General features: G+C 40.6%; 1 protein-coding gene across 2 annotated transcripts in view; it reads right to left on the reverse strand.

Annotated features, from left to right (window-relative positions):
- The window catches only part of KIFAP3 (kinesin associated protein 3), an 81,665-nt gene that overhangs the window by 38,814 nt on the left and 26,508 nt on the right, over positions 1 to 16,343 (reverse strand). For both annotated transcript variants that reach the window (XM_079981319.1, XM_079981318.1), the window contains exons 11-15: positions 14,947 to 15,047; positions 6,776 to 6,884; positions 5,725 to 5,837; positions 4,818 to 4,983; positions 556 to 681 (exon numbers count right to left, since the gene is read on the reverse strand). In XM_079981319.1, coding sequence (XP_079837445.1) covers positions 556 to 681; positions 4,818 to 4,983; positions 5,725 to 5,837; positions 6,776 to 6,884; positions 14,947 to 15,047 — 615 coding nt within the window. The remainder of the gene's footprint in view (positions 1 to 555; positions 682 to 4,817; positions 4,984 to 5,724; positions 5,838 to 6,775; positions 6,885 to 14,946; positions 15,048 to 16,343) is intronic.

Consider the following 16,343-nt stretch of genomic DNA (forward strand, 5'->3'; position numbering starts at 1 on the left):
CACCAATGCATCCTTTCGTTACAGCTGAAAGGAGTCTTCTGTAGATCATTACCCCTTCTCCTTTGCCAACGGAAAACTTCTTTAGCTTGGGGAAAGGCAAGGGTTGGGAAGAATAAAGAGATGGGGCATAGTAGAGGGAAGGTACAAGCCTAATTTCTAGCTCGTCCAATGTCAAAAGAAGATGGATCCAAACATGAATAATAGCCAGCCTTCTTGAAGAAGGGGCAGAGAAGAGTTAGCATTTCAAGTCCCAACCTCTTGAATATTATTGTTTTTAATGAGAGGTCTAATCAGAGGAGTTGCTAAGCTGAAGTAAATTGCTCTCGCCAAAAAAAATTCTACAGTAATTTTTGTACAATGTTTGTGTGTTTATTTAAGTGGTATATCCACTGAAAGTATTTGTCTTGGATGAGCATCAGAGGGCAATAAACAATCTAACATTAAATAAGGTTTCACAACATAGGTTTAATACTCAGGTGCTTACAGACTTGTGGAACTGGGAACTGTGCGCATACCCCCCCCCCCAAAATCCATAGGAGATTCTTAATAACATACCGTTTAGTAGTTCAATGAGTGCTGGAATAATCCCAGATTTAGCTAGCAGCGCTGCGCAAGAATCATCCATGGACACTGTGCCAATCATTATCACCACTTCCAAAACCAGGTCATCTTCTGCAGAACCTGATAAATTTAACAGAGAGAGGGTATTGCTGAATCCCAGAGACACACACCAAGCTTTATGCTGGAAGAAAGCTACACTCAGGGAGAGTCTTTCAATATGCCCAGCAAAACTACTTTTTTAGCAGCAAGCAAGAATTTGAGGTGTCTGCTATACTGATGCAACACCCTTGTTTAGCCTTCAGCCCCAACAAAGTACCACAGGGTTGCTGATCATTACTCCTCTGCCCCATTCTAAACTCTCTTTTTTAAAAAAAAAACCTGATGGGCTAATGGCCAGGAAGACTTTAGGACAGCACCTATGTCACAGGTTCTTTGAGACAGCCATTGCTTTGGGAGTTACAATATCTGGTATGGGATTGTTAGATCCAGTGCTTTTTCCCCTAAACAAATGTTATGGGGTACTCTCATTTTGACTCAAGAAAATCATCATTTTATAGTTTAAATCGGGGGAAATAAATTCAGTAAACGGACAAAAGTACAAAGATTCACAAAATGTTTAGGGGTATGTGTACCCCGGGGTCCCCCCAGAAAAAAAGCACTGGTCAGATTCATGGGTCCTTCGAAGCATTTTCACCAGCCCTGCACCCATCTTACCAGAAGTCAAGCTCAGTTTATTGGTCCTCCTTCAGCCCAGCACTGCAGCCAGGCTCCAGTCCAGTTCCTGCACCACTACACATGATCCAGATATTATGGAGAAATAGAGCTGAGTGCCATCGGTGTACTGATGACAGTATGTTCCAAATCTCCCAATGACCTCTCTCAATGACCTCATATATAAAATAGCACTGGGGACAAAACTGTGCTCTGCAGAACGCCATAGCCTAACTGCCACAGAGCAGAAGAGCACTTCCTCAATACTAGGCTGACCCTGGAAGTAGGAGTGGAACCTCTGTAAAACATGCCCCCAGTACCCACCCTACAAAGTTGGGTCCAGGAGAACGCCATCATCAAAGATATCAAAAGCTGCAGAGACACTGAGGAGAAGGAGTAAGGTCATGCTTTACTTGTCTTGTTCTCTATAAAGGTCATTAATCAGGGCAACGTTGACTGATTCCATCCCAAAGTCAGCGCTGAACCAGATTGCAATAGGTCTAGACTTCCGGGTTAGCGCCATCGCGGTGACGCGGGGACCCCTAAAAACCACAGGCGCGGATGCCTGTGGACATGGTGACTCGGTGGGCACCATTAGCGCCCTCCCGACCTGCGAAGGAGCCTTTTTAAAGGCTATGGAACGGGGAAGGGGGAGCGGCGCAGTGCTGAGAGCCCTCTGCTTCCCCTGCTGAGTGAAGCCGCAAGCCATGGACGGAGAGCGCTGACTTTTTCCCTTGAACATTCGGACTAAAAGCAACAACCCATGAGTAATACGGAAATTGGATTTAAAAAGGAACTTTTGTCTTTAAATTCGGTACGACCGGGGGAGGTGTAAAAAGGAAGTCCGCCCCCCCCCCCCGCCTTGCAGACAACCTAAAGCAAGGACTAGAGAGCTAAAGTTGAGAGAAACATCTTTGTCACTTGTGGAGAAAAACTATTAATTTCATGATTGGACACTACAATTAATTTTGCTGGAGGACAAGAGTCGGTTTGGAAAGTTAAAGTGCAACCCCCCGGGACCCCGGGAGTGATCTGTGAGAGAGCCTGCTGAAAAGATACGGACTTTGACAGCTGTCAAACTAGCTGTCAAAGCTGGGAAATAAAAGGAAACGTTGTTTCTGGTGACTCTGCCGGTTAGATTTTCTGTAATTTGGATACAAATTGCTGGGAATAAAGAAAAATAAGTTACATTGGACTTTTGGATTGGAACTGGAAAGATACTAAGTAAACAAAATCCCCCTAGAGGGGAGTTTTGGAACACTGCAAGAAATGGCTGTAAGTGGAAAAATACTGACTGAGCTGAATAGGACATTTCATCTCCTGGGAAAGCTCCAGGAATTACAGGGAGAGATCCAGGACCAGGGTAATATTTTGACTACAAGGGTGACAACATTGAATGAAGTAGTAAATAAACTTGCTAGAACAGGAAGAGACTTGATACAAGCCTTTGTCGTGGAACCAAAAGCCCTTGAAGTTGGAACAGAAGTGGCTGCAGCTGGGCAAAAGAAATCTGATAAATTTGAGAAAGTGGAAAAAGAGACATATGAGGATTTGGTGGAAAATTTGGTGGAAAATGAAGGTGAAGCTATAATGTTGTGGAAGATCAAGGCAGATCAGAGGCCTGTTAGCACAAGTGAGATCAAGATGGAAGTTGGAGCTTTTGGGACATACAGTTTTAAAAAATTTAAGGAACAAAATTTGAGCTCCACTTTTAAATTTAGAGGCCTGGCTTGGAAGAAAAATGGTCATTATTGGGACAGATCTTCCCCGAGAGTTGGTGTTGAACACAAAGGATGGTCAAAAAATCCGGCAGAGGGAAATGGAAAGAGTTTTAGGAGACTCGGAAGTTTGGGATCCAGGCTGAGAATTGATGGACTGATGGACACTGATTTGGGGATCAAACCGGGAAAGGGAGTGTGGGATTTGGGAATCCAAAGGGAGTTAAAATATAGTTTGTTAAGTTCTTTTTTCTTTTTATAACTTTTGCGATTTTTATGGAATATGGGGAAATTGTAGAAGGGAAATTTGGGTCGACTTTAGGAAAAAGGTTTAAAATTAAGTTAAAATTGGGTTTTTTAAATTAATTAGAAATAAGGCTTTTAAAACTAATTGAGAAATGGAGGAAAGAAGAAAAAATGATAAGAACTTGTTGAGCAGACAACATAAATTGGAATGCAAGAAGGGGAGGGGGAAGGAGGGCTGAGAAATAAGGTGAAAGAAGATAAGGTTCTTTAAATTTTATGTGTTTTTTAATTGTTTTTCTTTTTTGGATATTTTTTGTGTTTTTTAATTTTTGCTTTCTGTTTTGTTATTATATGGAAAATTTCAATAAATATTATATATATAAAAAAAAAACAGATTGCAATAGGTCTAGATAACTGGTATATTTCAAGAATGTCTGCAGTTGCACCACCAACCCCGCCTTGATCACCTTCCCCCCAAACAGGGTATTTGTGGTTGGTCGAAAGCTGTCACAAAGCATTGGGTTCAGGGTGGGCTTCTTTAGGAGTGGCTGTACTACTTCCTCTTTATGGGCAGTGGGGACGATCCCCTTAGGCCAGTGATAATCAAACTTGGCCCTCCAGCTGTTTTGGGACTACAACTCCCATCATCCCTAGCTAGCAGGACCAGTGATCAGGGATGATGGGAATTGTAGTCCCAAAACAGCTGGAGGGCCAAGTTTGGCCATCACTGCCTTAGGTAAAGACACAATTACCACCTCCTGGACCCAGCTGGTTAAACCTTGCCAGCTAGATTTGATTAGCCAAGACGGACAGAGCTTGAGAGGGCACATGCATGGTCAAGTGCATTACTGTAATGTGTCACAATTATTATTAGTGGAGAAAGGGACGGAAGCCTAGATAACCCACAGGTGTTATAACACTGTCTGATCTGTTCCTGTATTTGTTAATCATTTGGCAAAGTAAAGTCAGCTTTCTTGGTTTATTTAGCCAAACAGAGAAATCAGGATTTAAAGAGTTGTACCCTTTCTATTTCAGCCCCTGTAACCTCTAAAAGGCTGCCCCTAAATGTCAGGAGACCATCTGGAATGGTGGTCCATAATGTGCAAACAGCTGCCACCAGCAAAGAAAATCAGCACACACGTGTCATAAAACACACACCACCAGACTCTTCTTTGGATTTCTGGTCAGAAAGAGTTTGAGCATAGAAGCCGCTGGCTATTTATAGGAAAACTATATTTCAATGCTTGTACAGATGTGAAAGCATATCTGGGTAGTAAATGAAAACATATGATTATTGGTTTATACCTCTAGAAAACTTGCTTTCTGGATATGGGGAAAAGCCCCCTATATCGTTTCAAAAACCTGACTAGGATATCTGATGTTTTCATCTGACTGAGAAATAGACCGTGCCTGGATTGTCATTTGGGATTTTAGCCCAACTATGAAAGTTTGCTGAAGTGTTACTTTATGTTCTTCAACTTCCCAAAATTCAAAGTAAAACCCATGCAAATTAATGAACCTACAACCATGCCACACAGCAAAAGAAAGTATCTTGAATTACTAGGCATTCATAATACATACCTGGCTTTAATTTATCTTTGAGGTATGGTACCATTTTGTATTCTTTCAAGACAAGTTCCCAGTCCAAATCAGGCAATGTCAAATTGGCCAGTGTTCCCAAGCATTCGATCACAAATTCCTCATCTTCATCATTTGATACCTGGGCAGCTAGGTCACCAACATAATCCTAAACAAGCAAATAAAGCAAGCATTTAACAAATAGACTGCATGCATAAAGGAAAAGGCACTGGCTGTTATAATGCTGGTGAACTGGAATGAGCAGGTGTGCCTAGGTGGTTACTAAACTGCTGGTTATATTAGAAAGATAACACACACGCAATATTGTGGATCCAACATCAAGAGTGTACTTTGGCAACAGAAACTTTTAACTGCTCTTCCTTTGTCAAGCTAATGAATACTTTTTCAGTTCCAGACTCATTATCCAGTCCAACAAACACTTTTTACGTATTAAAATCTAAATTTAGAAAGAAGTGCTATACGAATGCCAACTACACTTTCAAAACTACTTTCAAATACATTCTCAGGATTCAAAGCACTCCATACACATGGTAACAGCTTTATAAAGGCAAGTCAGATATTCTTATAAGACAGATGATGGCAGGGATGCCGATGTCTGAACGCTCAGTAATCAGCTACTGCACAGCAACAGGGAAGACAGAAGAAATTATCTTTTTTTTAAAAAAAAATACTGGCATGCAGTAATACAAACTAGAGAAGTCGGAGTTTACACTGTTTACTATAGTATTCCAACATAATTATGTCATGTGAAGTGAAAGCATTTGCAAAGCTGCAAACGATCAAGTGCAGTGTTCAACGTGAAGTTATTTTATCCATTATTCAATTTCATTAAAATGAAACAAGTCCCCCACCTTATGACGGGTAGAAATTACTTATAAGGCATGCTTACAATAAACAAAATTTTGGTTGGCCCATCATGCTGAGAGATGTTCCTAATCATCTTCATCAATAATGGGTCCTTGAATTTCAGTGCTCTCTTCATCAGCATTTTCAGTCCATTTCCTGAAAAGAAACAACCCAAATGAAAGGGGAGGGAGAAATGTATGAACCAATTGATTATAACATTTTGTATACAACATTAACAAAGAGACCATCCAATCTATTTACATTGTACATGATGCCTACCGGTTATGTAGGACAAACAACAAACAATATCACATCCTGGTAGGGGCTTGCTATAAGTAGTCAACAAAGGGTGGTATGCAATGCTAGTCCTACACAGAGTAGACCTACTGAGCTGTCTATTTATGTCAAAGGTAGTGGTCTTGATTAGATTGCTCTCCTGTAAGCTGCTATCAGTGATAGCATGTTTTGTTGTTTATTTTTTTAATGGGGGGCGGGAGAGACTTTTAAAAAAGAAAGAAAAAAGACTGGCTTAGTAATTTGCTAGAAAACTTCCCTTCATTCATTCTTTATTGAGATTTATCTCTTCCTTCTTCCTAGAGTTGCAGGGCAGATGACAACAACAATCATCTTATATACAAAATATATTATACATTTTTTATAATCTTATAAACTACATATGTATATATACGGAATACTACACCTTTCTAAGGAAGACTTATCATGAATTTTGCATAGCAAAGTCTTATTTGGCCAGTCTTTTGAGATTTTCAAGTGTCAAAAAGTATGCAGACAGGGCTAATCTGGTAGACATTGTATACCCGGACTTCCAAAATACTTTTGACAGAATCTACTAACTAAAGCTGTTGAATAAACTTAGCAGTCATGGGGTATGAGAACAGGTTCTGTTGCATATCTGAAACATGGAACAAGAAGGTAGACATAAGCTGGCTGCTCCTTCAACTAAGCGAAGTAAGGTCCTTTAAAGATCTGTATTGGAACTGGTTTAGTTTCTAAATCAAGTCAGGGTTGAGCCAATCCTCATTCATGACATTATTCATAGTTAAGCAGTTCCTCAGCCATAGTGGAATACTCACCTTCACAAATGAGTTGTACATTTCTCTTGTTAGCTGCCAGGTTAATGCAAAAGGAAATGAGCTCGAGGTCGACACGTTCATCAGGGCACTCAAACAACATCTTCATTAACTATCAACACATAAATGTCAAGCAACTGCATTAGCAGCAATAAAAATGAACCCATCTCTTACATGAAACCCACATGACAGGCGAACTAATGCCAGTGTACTGGAAGAAGCAAAGATCACCAGTGTTGAAGAAGTGATTCTCCAACATCAACTTTGTTCGATGGTCATGTTGTTTGGACTTAAAAATGGAAAGCGTAATGCTGGTGATCAACAAAAATGATTTAAAGACACTCAAGGCAAATCTAAAAAAAAAAAAAAAAAAGTAGTATAAACACTGACAACTGGGAAACACTGGCCTGAGAGCGCTCCAACTGGAGAACAGCCTTTACCAAAGGTGTCATGGGCTTGGAAGATGCTCGAGCTCAGGACAAAAGGGAGAAACGTACCAAGAGGAAGGCACACTTGGCAAACTCTCACTGTCATCAACTCCCGCCTGGAAACCTATGTCCCCACTGTGTAAGGACATGTGGATCAGGAATTGGCCTCCACAGTCACTGTTAAGACCACGTTCATGGAAGACAATCTTACTCGGCTACGAGTGATCGCCAAAGAAGAAGCCAGCCACATCATCTCAACTTATCTGACCCATGCGTTGCTCAAATATGGTGGCAGACCTTGGTGAAACAACTTAGGTCACCAATGAAAATGTGAGTGGAAGTCGTGCAGCAGCTCTTTGTGGATGGTGTTCTTGGACAACTTTTAGGCAGGGAAAAAAAGGCAGTAAGTTAGTCCTAGAGCAAAAAAGTATATGGAAGATAGACAGTGTAACAGGCCAATATAAATGATCAAACACAATCAGTACAGGAAGCAGAAATGTGTGGTGTATGTATGATGTTTTTAGGGTGGTCTTTGGCTATGGGATTGGGCAATGTCAAAAGTCCATAAAGGTTCCTGCACACCTCGTTTTGGGTTTCTCTTACCTCCTTGAGAGGGGGTGGGTGGGTGTTGGGTTTTCTTAATACAGTATTGATGTGGTCAACGGTGCTACTCAGTGGTATGTGTTTGTTTGTAATAATGATTTGCATGGCAGCACACCTGTGAACAATCGATGCTTCAGCACACCTGTATCTTAACAATGCAACTAATTAGAGGTGGAGTTATGTGATGCAGCGATGTGATAGGGTAATTGATTATTTTGAAAACTATTTAAGTTGACCAAATGCTTTGTATGGTACTGGCTGGTGTAGAGTGGTGGTGAGTTGCAGCTGTTTGAATATTATTTAAAAATAAAGTAAGCAAAGATATTGCGGGCAAGTTTTTATTCAATCGCCCCAGTCGCTGCGCAAACTCGGTTGGCGAAGAAAGTCCAACAGTGGGGAGACTCTGTTGCAACAGAAAAATAAAGATCTGCCTTGCTTTCACTGGATCCTGCCTCTATCCATTATTCTCTGACCAATCATGGACCAATCATGGACTTAGGGGACTTACTTCCATGGAGGGTTGGGCAGCAAAAGCCAGCCCCGCTATTTTTCTATAACAGGCTCCTTATGTATTCATTGCGAGACAGGGTCGTGTGGACATATATATGTGAATTACTCTTAAATGCCTTACACAGTATAATCCTACGCATGATTACTCAGAAGTCCCACTATATTCAATGGGGCATACTCCCTAGTAAATGTGTAGTATTTCATCATTAGAAAGATATTTGACGGATATGTTCATCAGAATGGAATTATTTTATTGTGTTTCAATATGCAGAATTTTATGTTTGCGTTTATTATTAGCTTTTCTAAATCGACTACAGAGGAACAAGCCATGCTCTCCCAGCCACAGTTCCCTCGACCTGAGATCTGGGAATCACAATGATAGACCTTCTTTGCAAGGCAGTTTTTAAAGCATTTCACCCTTAACAAAATTAACGCCACATGTTTCATTTGCAAAAAGGCTGGGGTCAGAAAGAACATGATGAGTATCTGTTCTTTGCCATACTTGGTTTGCAAGAAGAAAAACCGCTGCCCAATCGCAGTTATGCTAAAATGTTGCATTTCTCTATTTGAGGCAGCTGTCACTTGCAAGAGAGAAATGGTCTCAAACAGAACCATGAATTATTGTTTCGAGACAATGAATATGTGATTGTAAGACTTTTTATCTGCTTCTGATTTGACCCAGGAAATCTCGCAAGATTTGGACACCCCATATAAATACAGGGAAGTAGGTTCACATAAACATCCTCAATTAAGACATACAATTTGGCCTCATTCCTTATCTCTTAGGACTTAGGTGTACAGTGGCAGTTACACGCTCTTAAAAGGGTACCCATCTCCTCCTCCAACAATACAGCACTGCACTAGAATGCAGTGAAATAATTCCCAACCGATTTCCCCCCTGCCCTATGTCCTTTGTAACATGGACACACTCTGTGCCCAATCAGCACAAGCGGCATTTTAGCAGCGTTACAATTCCAGTTTACATAAATATTTCCTTTAGGAGTTCCAGTGCTCAGATCCTTTCTGCTTCCCAATCCTAAGGGATCAAAAATGTATTTGCCCTTTTGTCTTCCAGTCTGAGGGCGAGAGTATTTTTCCCTCCAGGAAGAAATGGAAACAGCACAGTTCTGTAAAATGCCATTAGTTAGATTGCTAAAGTGGGTTCTGGCTCCGTAATTATATTATGGCCTCTCGGTGATGAGGTTAAACCTGGTTTAACTAACACATATATTTTACAAGATAAATTGTCATCATTAATACGCTCCTAATGAGATCACTGAGGCTGCGACTCATTGATTAATATGGATAATTAAGGGCTTTTGCAAAGATACATAAAAGGAGGGTTTTTAATCTTCCCAGCCAAATGACTGATTTTATCTTTATCAAAATGCCTTAAAGATAACCCACTCTCTAAAATTTAACTGACCTTCCGTCTGCTGCCAAATACTGTTGTTTCTTTCTGTACAAAGTGAGAAAAATTATTTATTTATCTCCCACCTGCCCTCCAAGGAGCTCAGGCAATGTACAAACTTGTACATTACTCTATTGTATGCTTATAACAACTCTGTGAGATAGTTAAGCCGACTGGCAACCAATGAGCTTCATGGCTGAGCAGGGTTTGAACCCTGATCTTCCAGGTCCTAGTCAACACTATACCACCCTACCTCTCCATCTCCTTGGTGAAACCTTTGGTTCATGTTCTCATTCTACTGCAACTTTCTCTACTCTGGCCTTTCATTGTCACATCTCTGCCCTCTTACCTTGATCCAGAATTTTACCACAAGAAACATTCACATCTCTCAAGAGTTCACATTGTGTGACACTCTTTAAGATTTCTACGCTAGCTTCAATCCAGTCTCCTATCTGTTATAGGAATTCTAAGGTCTCAAATATAGAATAATCATATATAGAATAAACATTGATAATTGCACAGGGTAAACACACAAACATATACTTTATAACCCACATGTCTAAAATAGTACAGGAGAGGAGTCCAAAAGCCATCTTGCTTCTTCTAAAGACTCTCAATATTTCCTCTGCCTCTTTAATCCCCCTTGCCTGAGAAAATGCAGGCAGATAGCAGTCAGGGGGAGTTCCTGAAGGGATTCCTCTCCTATATCAATGAACCTTCCTGTTATTGATTATCACTGTTTGCCCAGATGCTCTGCACTGAGGGATGTCTGACTGGCATCCCAATTGTCTTATCAAATGCTAATGTTTTGTATAAACTGTGTCTGGAACTATGTTGTTTTGTTGTTGTTTAGTCGTGTCCGACTCTTCGTGACCCCATGGACCAGAGCACGCCAGGCAGCTTGGTCAGACTCATGTTTGTAGCTTCGAGAACACTGTTCAACCTTCTCGTCCTCTGTCGTCCCCTTCTCCTTGTGCCCTCAATCTTTCCCAACATCAGGGTCTTTTCCAGGGAGTCTTCTCTTCTCATGAGGTGGCCAAAGTATTGGAGCCTCAGATTCAGGATATGTCCTTTCAGTGAGCACTCAAGGCTGATTTCCTTAAGAATCTGGAACTATGTAAAACTTGCTAAATCCTCAGGAATATCGCACTTTGGCCTGCCTGAGACACAGTAACCCCACCTTATGTGTGATGTAATTTCTGACGGTTCATAGAGGGGATGAAAAACCCTTAAAAGAGATGTTTTTTATTGGTTCTGGGTCTCTCTTGCCTCCTTGCAAGGAGGGGAGGGAACTCTGTTGCAACAGAAAAACAAAGATCAGCCTTGCTTTCACTGCATCCTGCCTCCATCCATTCATCTCTGACGGAACATGGACTTAGGGGACTCAGCTGGGCAGCAAAGGCCAACCACCCCTATTTTTTTATATCAGATTCAACACATATCTTTTGTTTTTACTTCTGGCATCCTCAGTAGCCCTGTTCCCCCCCCCCCCCATTTTGCCCCTGCAGGTCTGCCATCCTCAACTGCTGGTAGGACTTTGGAACACCCATGGGAACAGATCCAAACCATATATTAAGGCACATTCAATGCACACTGAAATGCACACATAGCTCCCCCCACCCAACAATGTAGTTTTTATGGGATGGGAATTGCAGCTCTGGGCGGGGAAACTACAGTGGTGCCTCGCAAGACGAAAAGAATCCGTTCTGCGATTCTCTTCGTCTAGCGGTTTTTTCGTCTTGCAAAGCAAGCCCATTGACAGCTTAGCGGATTAGCGCTATTAGCGGCTTTTAGCGGCTTATCAGCTTAGCGGATAAGCAGATAAGCGGCTTAGCGGCTTAGAAAAAGGGGGAGGGGAGGGAAAAAAAGTCGGAAAAACTCGCAAGACATTTCGCCTTGCGAAGCAAGCCCATAGGGAAATTCGTTTTGTGAAGCGCCTCCAAAACGGAAAACCCTTTCGTCTAGCGGGTTTTTCGTCTTGCGAGGCGTTCGTCTTGCGGGGCACCACTGTATAGTGTTATGTACTGAAGTTCTCACCCTGGGCCAGCATGGGGATACTGTAGATAGTTATGCAAATGAAGGATCGAAAGTGACATTCAGTGATTGGCTAGTTTTAGAAAGTTGCTACAGTAACATTGTACTGGAGCTCTATATAAGCAGGCTGACTGAGCCCTGCAGTTCAGTTCTGTTCTGTCCTCTGAAGAATCGCAGTGTTGTCTGATATGTTCACCCACAACTTAACATATAGTTCCCAAGATTTGGTTGGGGGTGGGTGTCACATGCTTTGAATGTATGGTGCAGACCTGCCCTCAAGTCTTTTCTTCCTTACTATTCCACATGCCTCGAATACTCCTTTAATGTTCAGTATGCCTAGAAGTCTCTTAGAGTACAACACCTTATGATTTTTATTTTATTTTATTTTAAGCATTTATAGACTGCTTTTCAGCTACACAATTGCTAGAGCAGTTTAATAATTGTGAGCTCGTACTGCAGCAATGAAGAAAAAGATAATGTAATAAAGAACTGCAACAGAAGAGAGTTTAAGAAGTCAGAAAAACCTTTCTGTAGCAGCAAATTTCACAGTTTAACAACGTACTGTGTGAAGGAGGACTTCATTTTACCTGTCCTGATGCTTGGTTTTTATATCAAGAATGGGGAATGCTACAGAGCAGGAATTAAACATCTGCAAAGGATGTATCTGAAGAAGTGTGCATGCACTTGAAAGCTTATACCTAAAACTACTCAGTTGGTCTCTAAGGTACTACTTTATAATTTTTAATTTTTTCTGGAAGTATTCTTTTAAAGACTTTCTTAGATCATATAACTTTTTTGAAGACTTGATTCTTTTAAGGGAGGTATTAGGTTTCTAAGAAAAGTCTTTTTAACTATCTTTTTAAAGAATTGTTTTAACTTATTTTGACCTACTTGAATCTGCAAAGGACTTAATCTAAAAATGCGAAAGGGGATCCTCCAACTAAGTCATACGCAGTGCAGACCCATTGAATTAAATGATTTCACCTGTAGTTTGTCGGTAAATTATCTATTGTATTTAGAAGATAAAATTGTCCTCTCTTAATTAAATGAAAAATGAATTGAAGTTAAAGTGTGCTGCCAGCGCTGAACTGCATTCCTGTAGAAAGGGAGGGAAGTCCTGTAATTTTATCTAAACGAGTTCAAGTTTTTAGAATAATCCTTTGGTACGAGCTCCATGTTTCCCATTATGTCTTCATTTAATTTGATTGCTACTCATGCCACTTCAAAGGGGAGTGTAATTGCTGCCAAATAGGAAATATTAAAATTAAATTTGTTCTGCTTTTACTATGTCCATTGTCATCTTTTCTTCATTTAGCAGGAAAGCAGTAAAAGGGCTGCAGCGTGTGCAACGAAGAGGCAGTAGTTTTCAATCAGACAAGTCCCATATTGAGTATCAGATACCACAGCCCAGGACTAAAATCACTGTGTCTAGACTCTCTGGCACCTGACTTCACTTATTTACCAGTGACCAGAGGCCAACCCCCACAGCTTTCCGTTCATACACCTCAGTCCAGCCCTCTCCCTCTCCCCGGCTCAAACATCTTTGAATGATTATGCCAGAACTGCATGCCTCAAGAATCTCTCTTGACTGGCTACTCCCTCACTCTTAATGTTTGAAGTAATGCTCTGGTTTCTGAACTTCAGCAGATAATGGTGGACAAAAGCAAAGGGGGCTGTCAAGAGAGAACGTTTACCAGCATTAAGCTAAAAAGAAGCTTGCAGATCAAAGAGAGGCCCAACTGACAACTGTGATGGAAAAACATGTGGATAAGTAAGCTGCAGAGGGGTTTGCATACTGCTCTGTGGAAGAATATTGAATATCACGATGACATCACAGTACAACCATGCCCTTTGATTGGCCAGGCTATTACCTATAAATGCTTTCATAAACATCTGGATGGCATTTGCACCTATTTAAATAAAGCATGCACTGCTGGGGTCTAAACAAGAATGGACTGTTAATGCTCACTTTTAACTCTTACTACAATAGCACCCATTAACTCGGGCAAGGCATGAGAGCCTTCCAGTGATATTGCATTCCTTTCAGCCACTAAAAATGGTTTTTAAAAAGATAGCAACCCAATGAACCTACAGGTTGCAAACCGAAAACCCACAGAAGCGTCTAACTCACAAAAGTGAGTTGATTTGCAGTCCATGTAGCACTTTTGTATAACCTCCAGTTATAAGCCTGAGAATTCAAATTTATTCTTTTAAGACGTAAGTTCTCACAGCTGCATATGTATTTGGATGCCAAAAGACTAGCAGGATTACAAACAAATAGAACAGTAATCACAACTCTTTATTGCCCTAGAAAAATTATGCAGACTTAATTTTTTAAAATTGAACGTAACCAGTTCGGAATATAAATACTAAAGGTAAGCAGTATTTCTGTAGTGACAAACAGTATAAAATCAGACTACTGAAGACTCATCAGGAACTCATCAAGGCTGTTCGCTACCAGCTTTATCATTTGTCATGTCAAACCACTGACGAGTGCAGCAAGAACCGACCTAGATTTAACTGGAGTCTAAGTAGGTTATGGGGTGTTTAATATCAATTTCAAAATAGACAAAAGGCACTCCAGAAAGCAGGACCCAAACCATTAGGTCCAATTTATAGGGGAAAGGATGCGGACTTTGGGAGAGTTAACATATCAAAGTAAACTTATGAAGGAGATAAAAGAAGGCTAAGTTAGGTGAACCCAGTTTGAAATACCATAAATATTCCTTTTTCAGTAAAGTTACTAATGAATGGACTGAACCAAGAAGAGTAACCTGTTACCATTGATCAGTGAAAGCTCAAAAGCATAGAGATCCAAAACTACATAAATTGCCTGAGAACAACAGAAAATCCCAAGACCATACAAGAAAGATAAATTTCAAAACCTTCCTGCTCACTGAGATTTTTCTGAAGCAGCAGCAGCTTTCTGAAGTTACAATTTCTACAAATGATCATGAGCAGCACTGCAGCAAAACAGAGGTGAAGCATATGCCTGCCAACACAATGGGCAAATCCTATTACCTAGAAGAAAAATGGGTGGTTACCCCCCCCCCAAGCCACTGAAGAGCATTAGCAAGGGGAAAAATATTGTCACTTTTACTGTAATGTCCTTATGAATTCTGCTACAAAGAAACTGAGGAATAATCCAGTATGGGTGACAAGGCCATTTGAAAAGAAGACACACCTACCTGAGGAATGCAGTCTGTGTATGCAAACATCGATTTAAAGCGATCATCCATGCTTATATGGTAGAGAATACACATGGCCACTTGCTTATAATTTTCATTGGCTACGGAAAAAGAAATGGACAAAAAGGATAACCTAGATTAATTCATGATGTTTGAATTGGCATTAATGCACATTTAACCAGGTTTTTAAAGACTTTTCAAAGTTTGCCATTTCAGAGACAAGCATTTGTACTATTCCACTGTTACTGCCCTTTAAAAATAAAAAAGGAACAAAGAAAACATTTTGAAGTAAATGCAACACCAGGCAGAATCAAAGTAAGAGCCATTTTGGATACACCTTGATAAACACTGAGCCAATTATTGTGTCTCCTGATTTATTCTTCATGCCCCCAAGTATTTCTCTCTTAGTATTAGGTTCTAATACTTCAGGAAGTCAGGCAACCAGGTCTCTTCACTCCCACTGTTCCCCTGTCTTTGCCATTTCCTGCCCATCCCAACCCTTTCAACTCAGTAAGCTAAGGATAAGCTTAGTGTTACGGAGCTGCCATTTATCATGGGAATTCTAACAGTTGATTTTGAAGATTCAACAAAGAACTGGGGGATGAAGGCTTTTAGAGTAGAGGTAGGCAGCTCGCTCCATATCAAAGATCTAATCAAAAATAGATTTAGCACAGTCTAGCTGCAATATGTTCTGGATTTTTCCTATGGAAATCAATGGAATTGAAAAGTACTTAATTTTAGATTAATCATGCCCACTGTGTTCTGAAGATAAGAGAGCATTGCTCTATTATAGGGGCAATTAACAATATGCACACCCCTTTTACCAATATGCATACCCCTTTTATGCATACCATTTCCTTAGTACTGTAACGGTTCCGTGGTGAAGAGAAAGAGGGAACTGGCAAGAGAATCTGTAAAGATCCTATTGCAAGTCCAATCTAAGTTCAAAGTGCTTAGAAATGTACACTCACTCCTTCCACCCAATCATGTGGCAAATCCTTCTCTTGTTCTGCCCCCAGTAAAAAAATAAAAAATAAAGCAGGGGGATGATATTGCACATAGCAATATAGCTTAGTATAAGCATCAACACATTACTCCTGCAAACCTAGTGTGAAAAGGAGGCTATTTCAGTTGTACAGCCTACATCTTTGCTCACTCTAGACCATGTCCCAGAACTTGAGGAATACACACACCCTGCCATTCCTGTTGCAGGTCTGTGTCCTCTAATATAAATCATGGGCACGTTCCATATAACAGTCCAATGTTAGCATGGGAAGAGCAAGAAAGGGGTTATGGGACTGGTAGCTCTCTGGTTTGTTATGCAGTTGGTCAAGTAGACCAAGACATTATGGGTGGTCAGCACTCATTTTGTACTAACAACGTTCAGAGATTATGAA

This window comes from Podarcis cretensis (assembly GCF_951804945.1).
Source record: "Podarcis cretensis genome assembly, chromosome: 6".
Taxonomy (NCBI): Eukaryota; Metazoa; Chordata; class Lepidosauria; order Squamata; family Lacertidae; genus Podarcis; species Podarcis cretensis.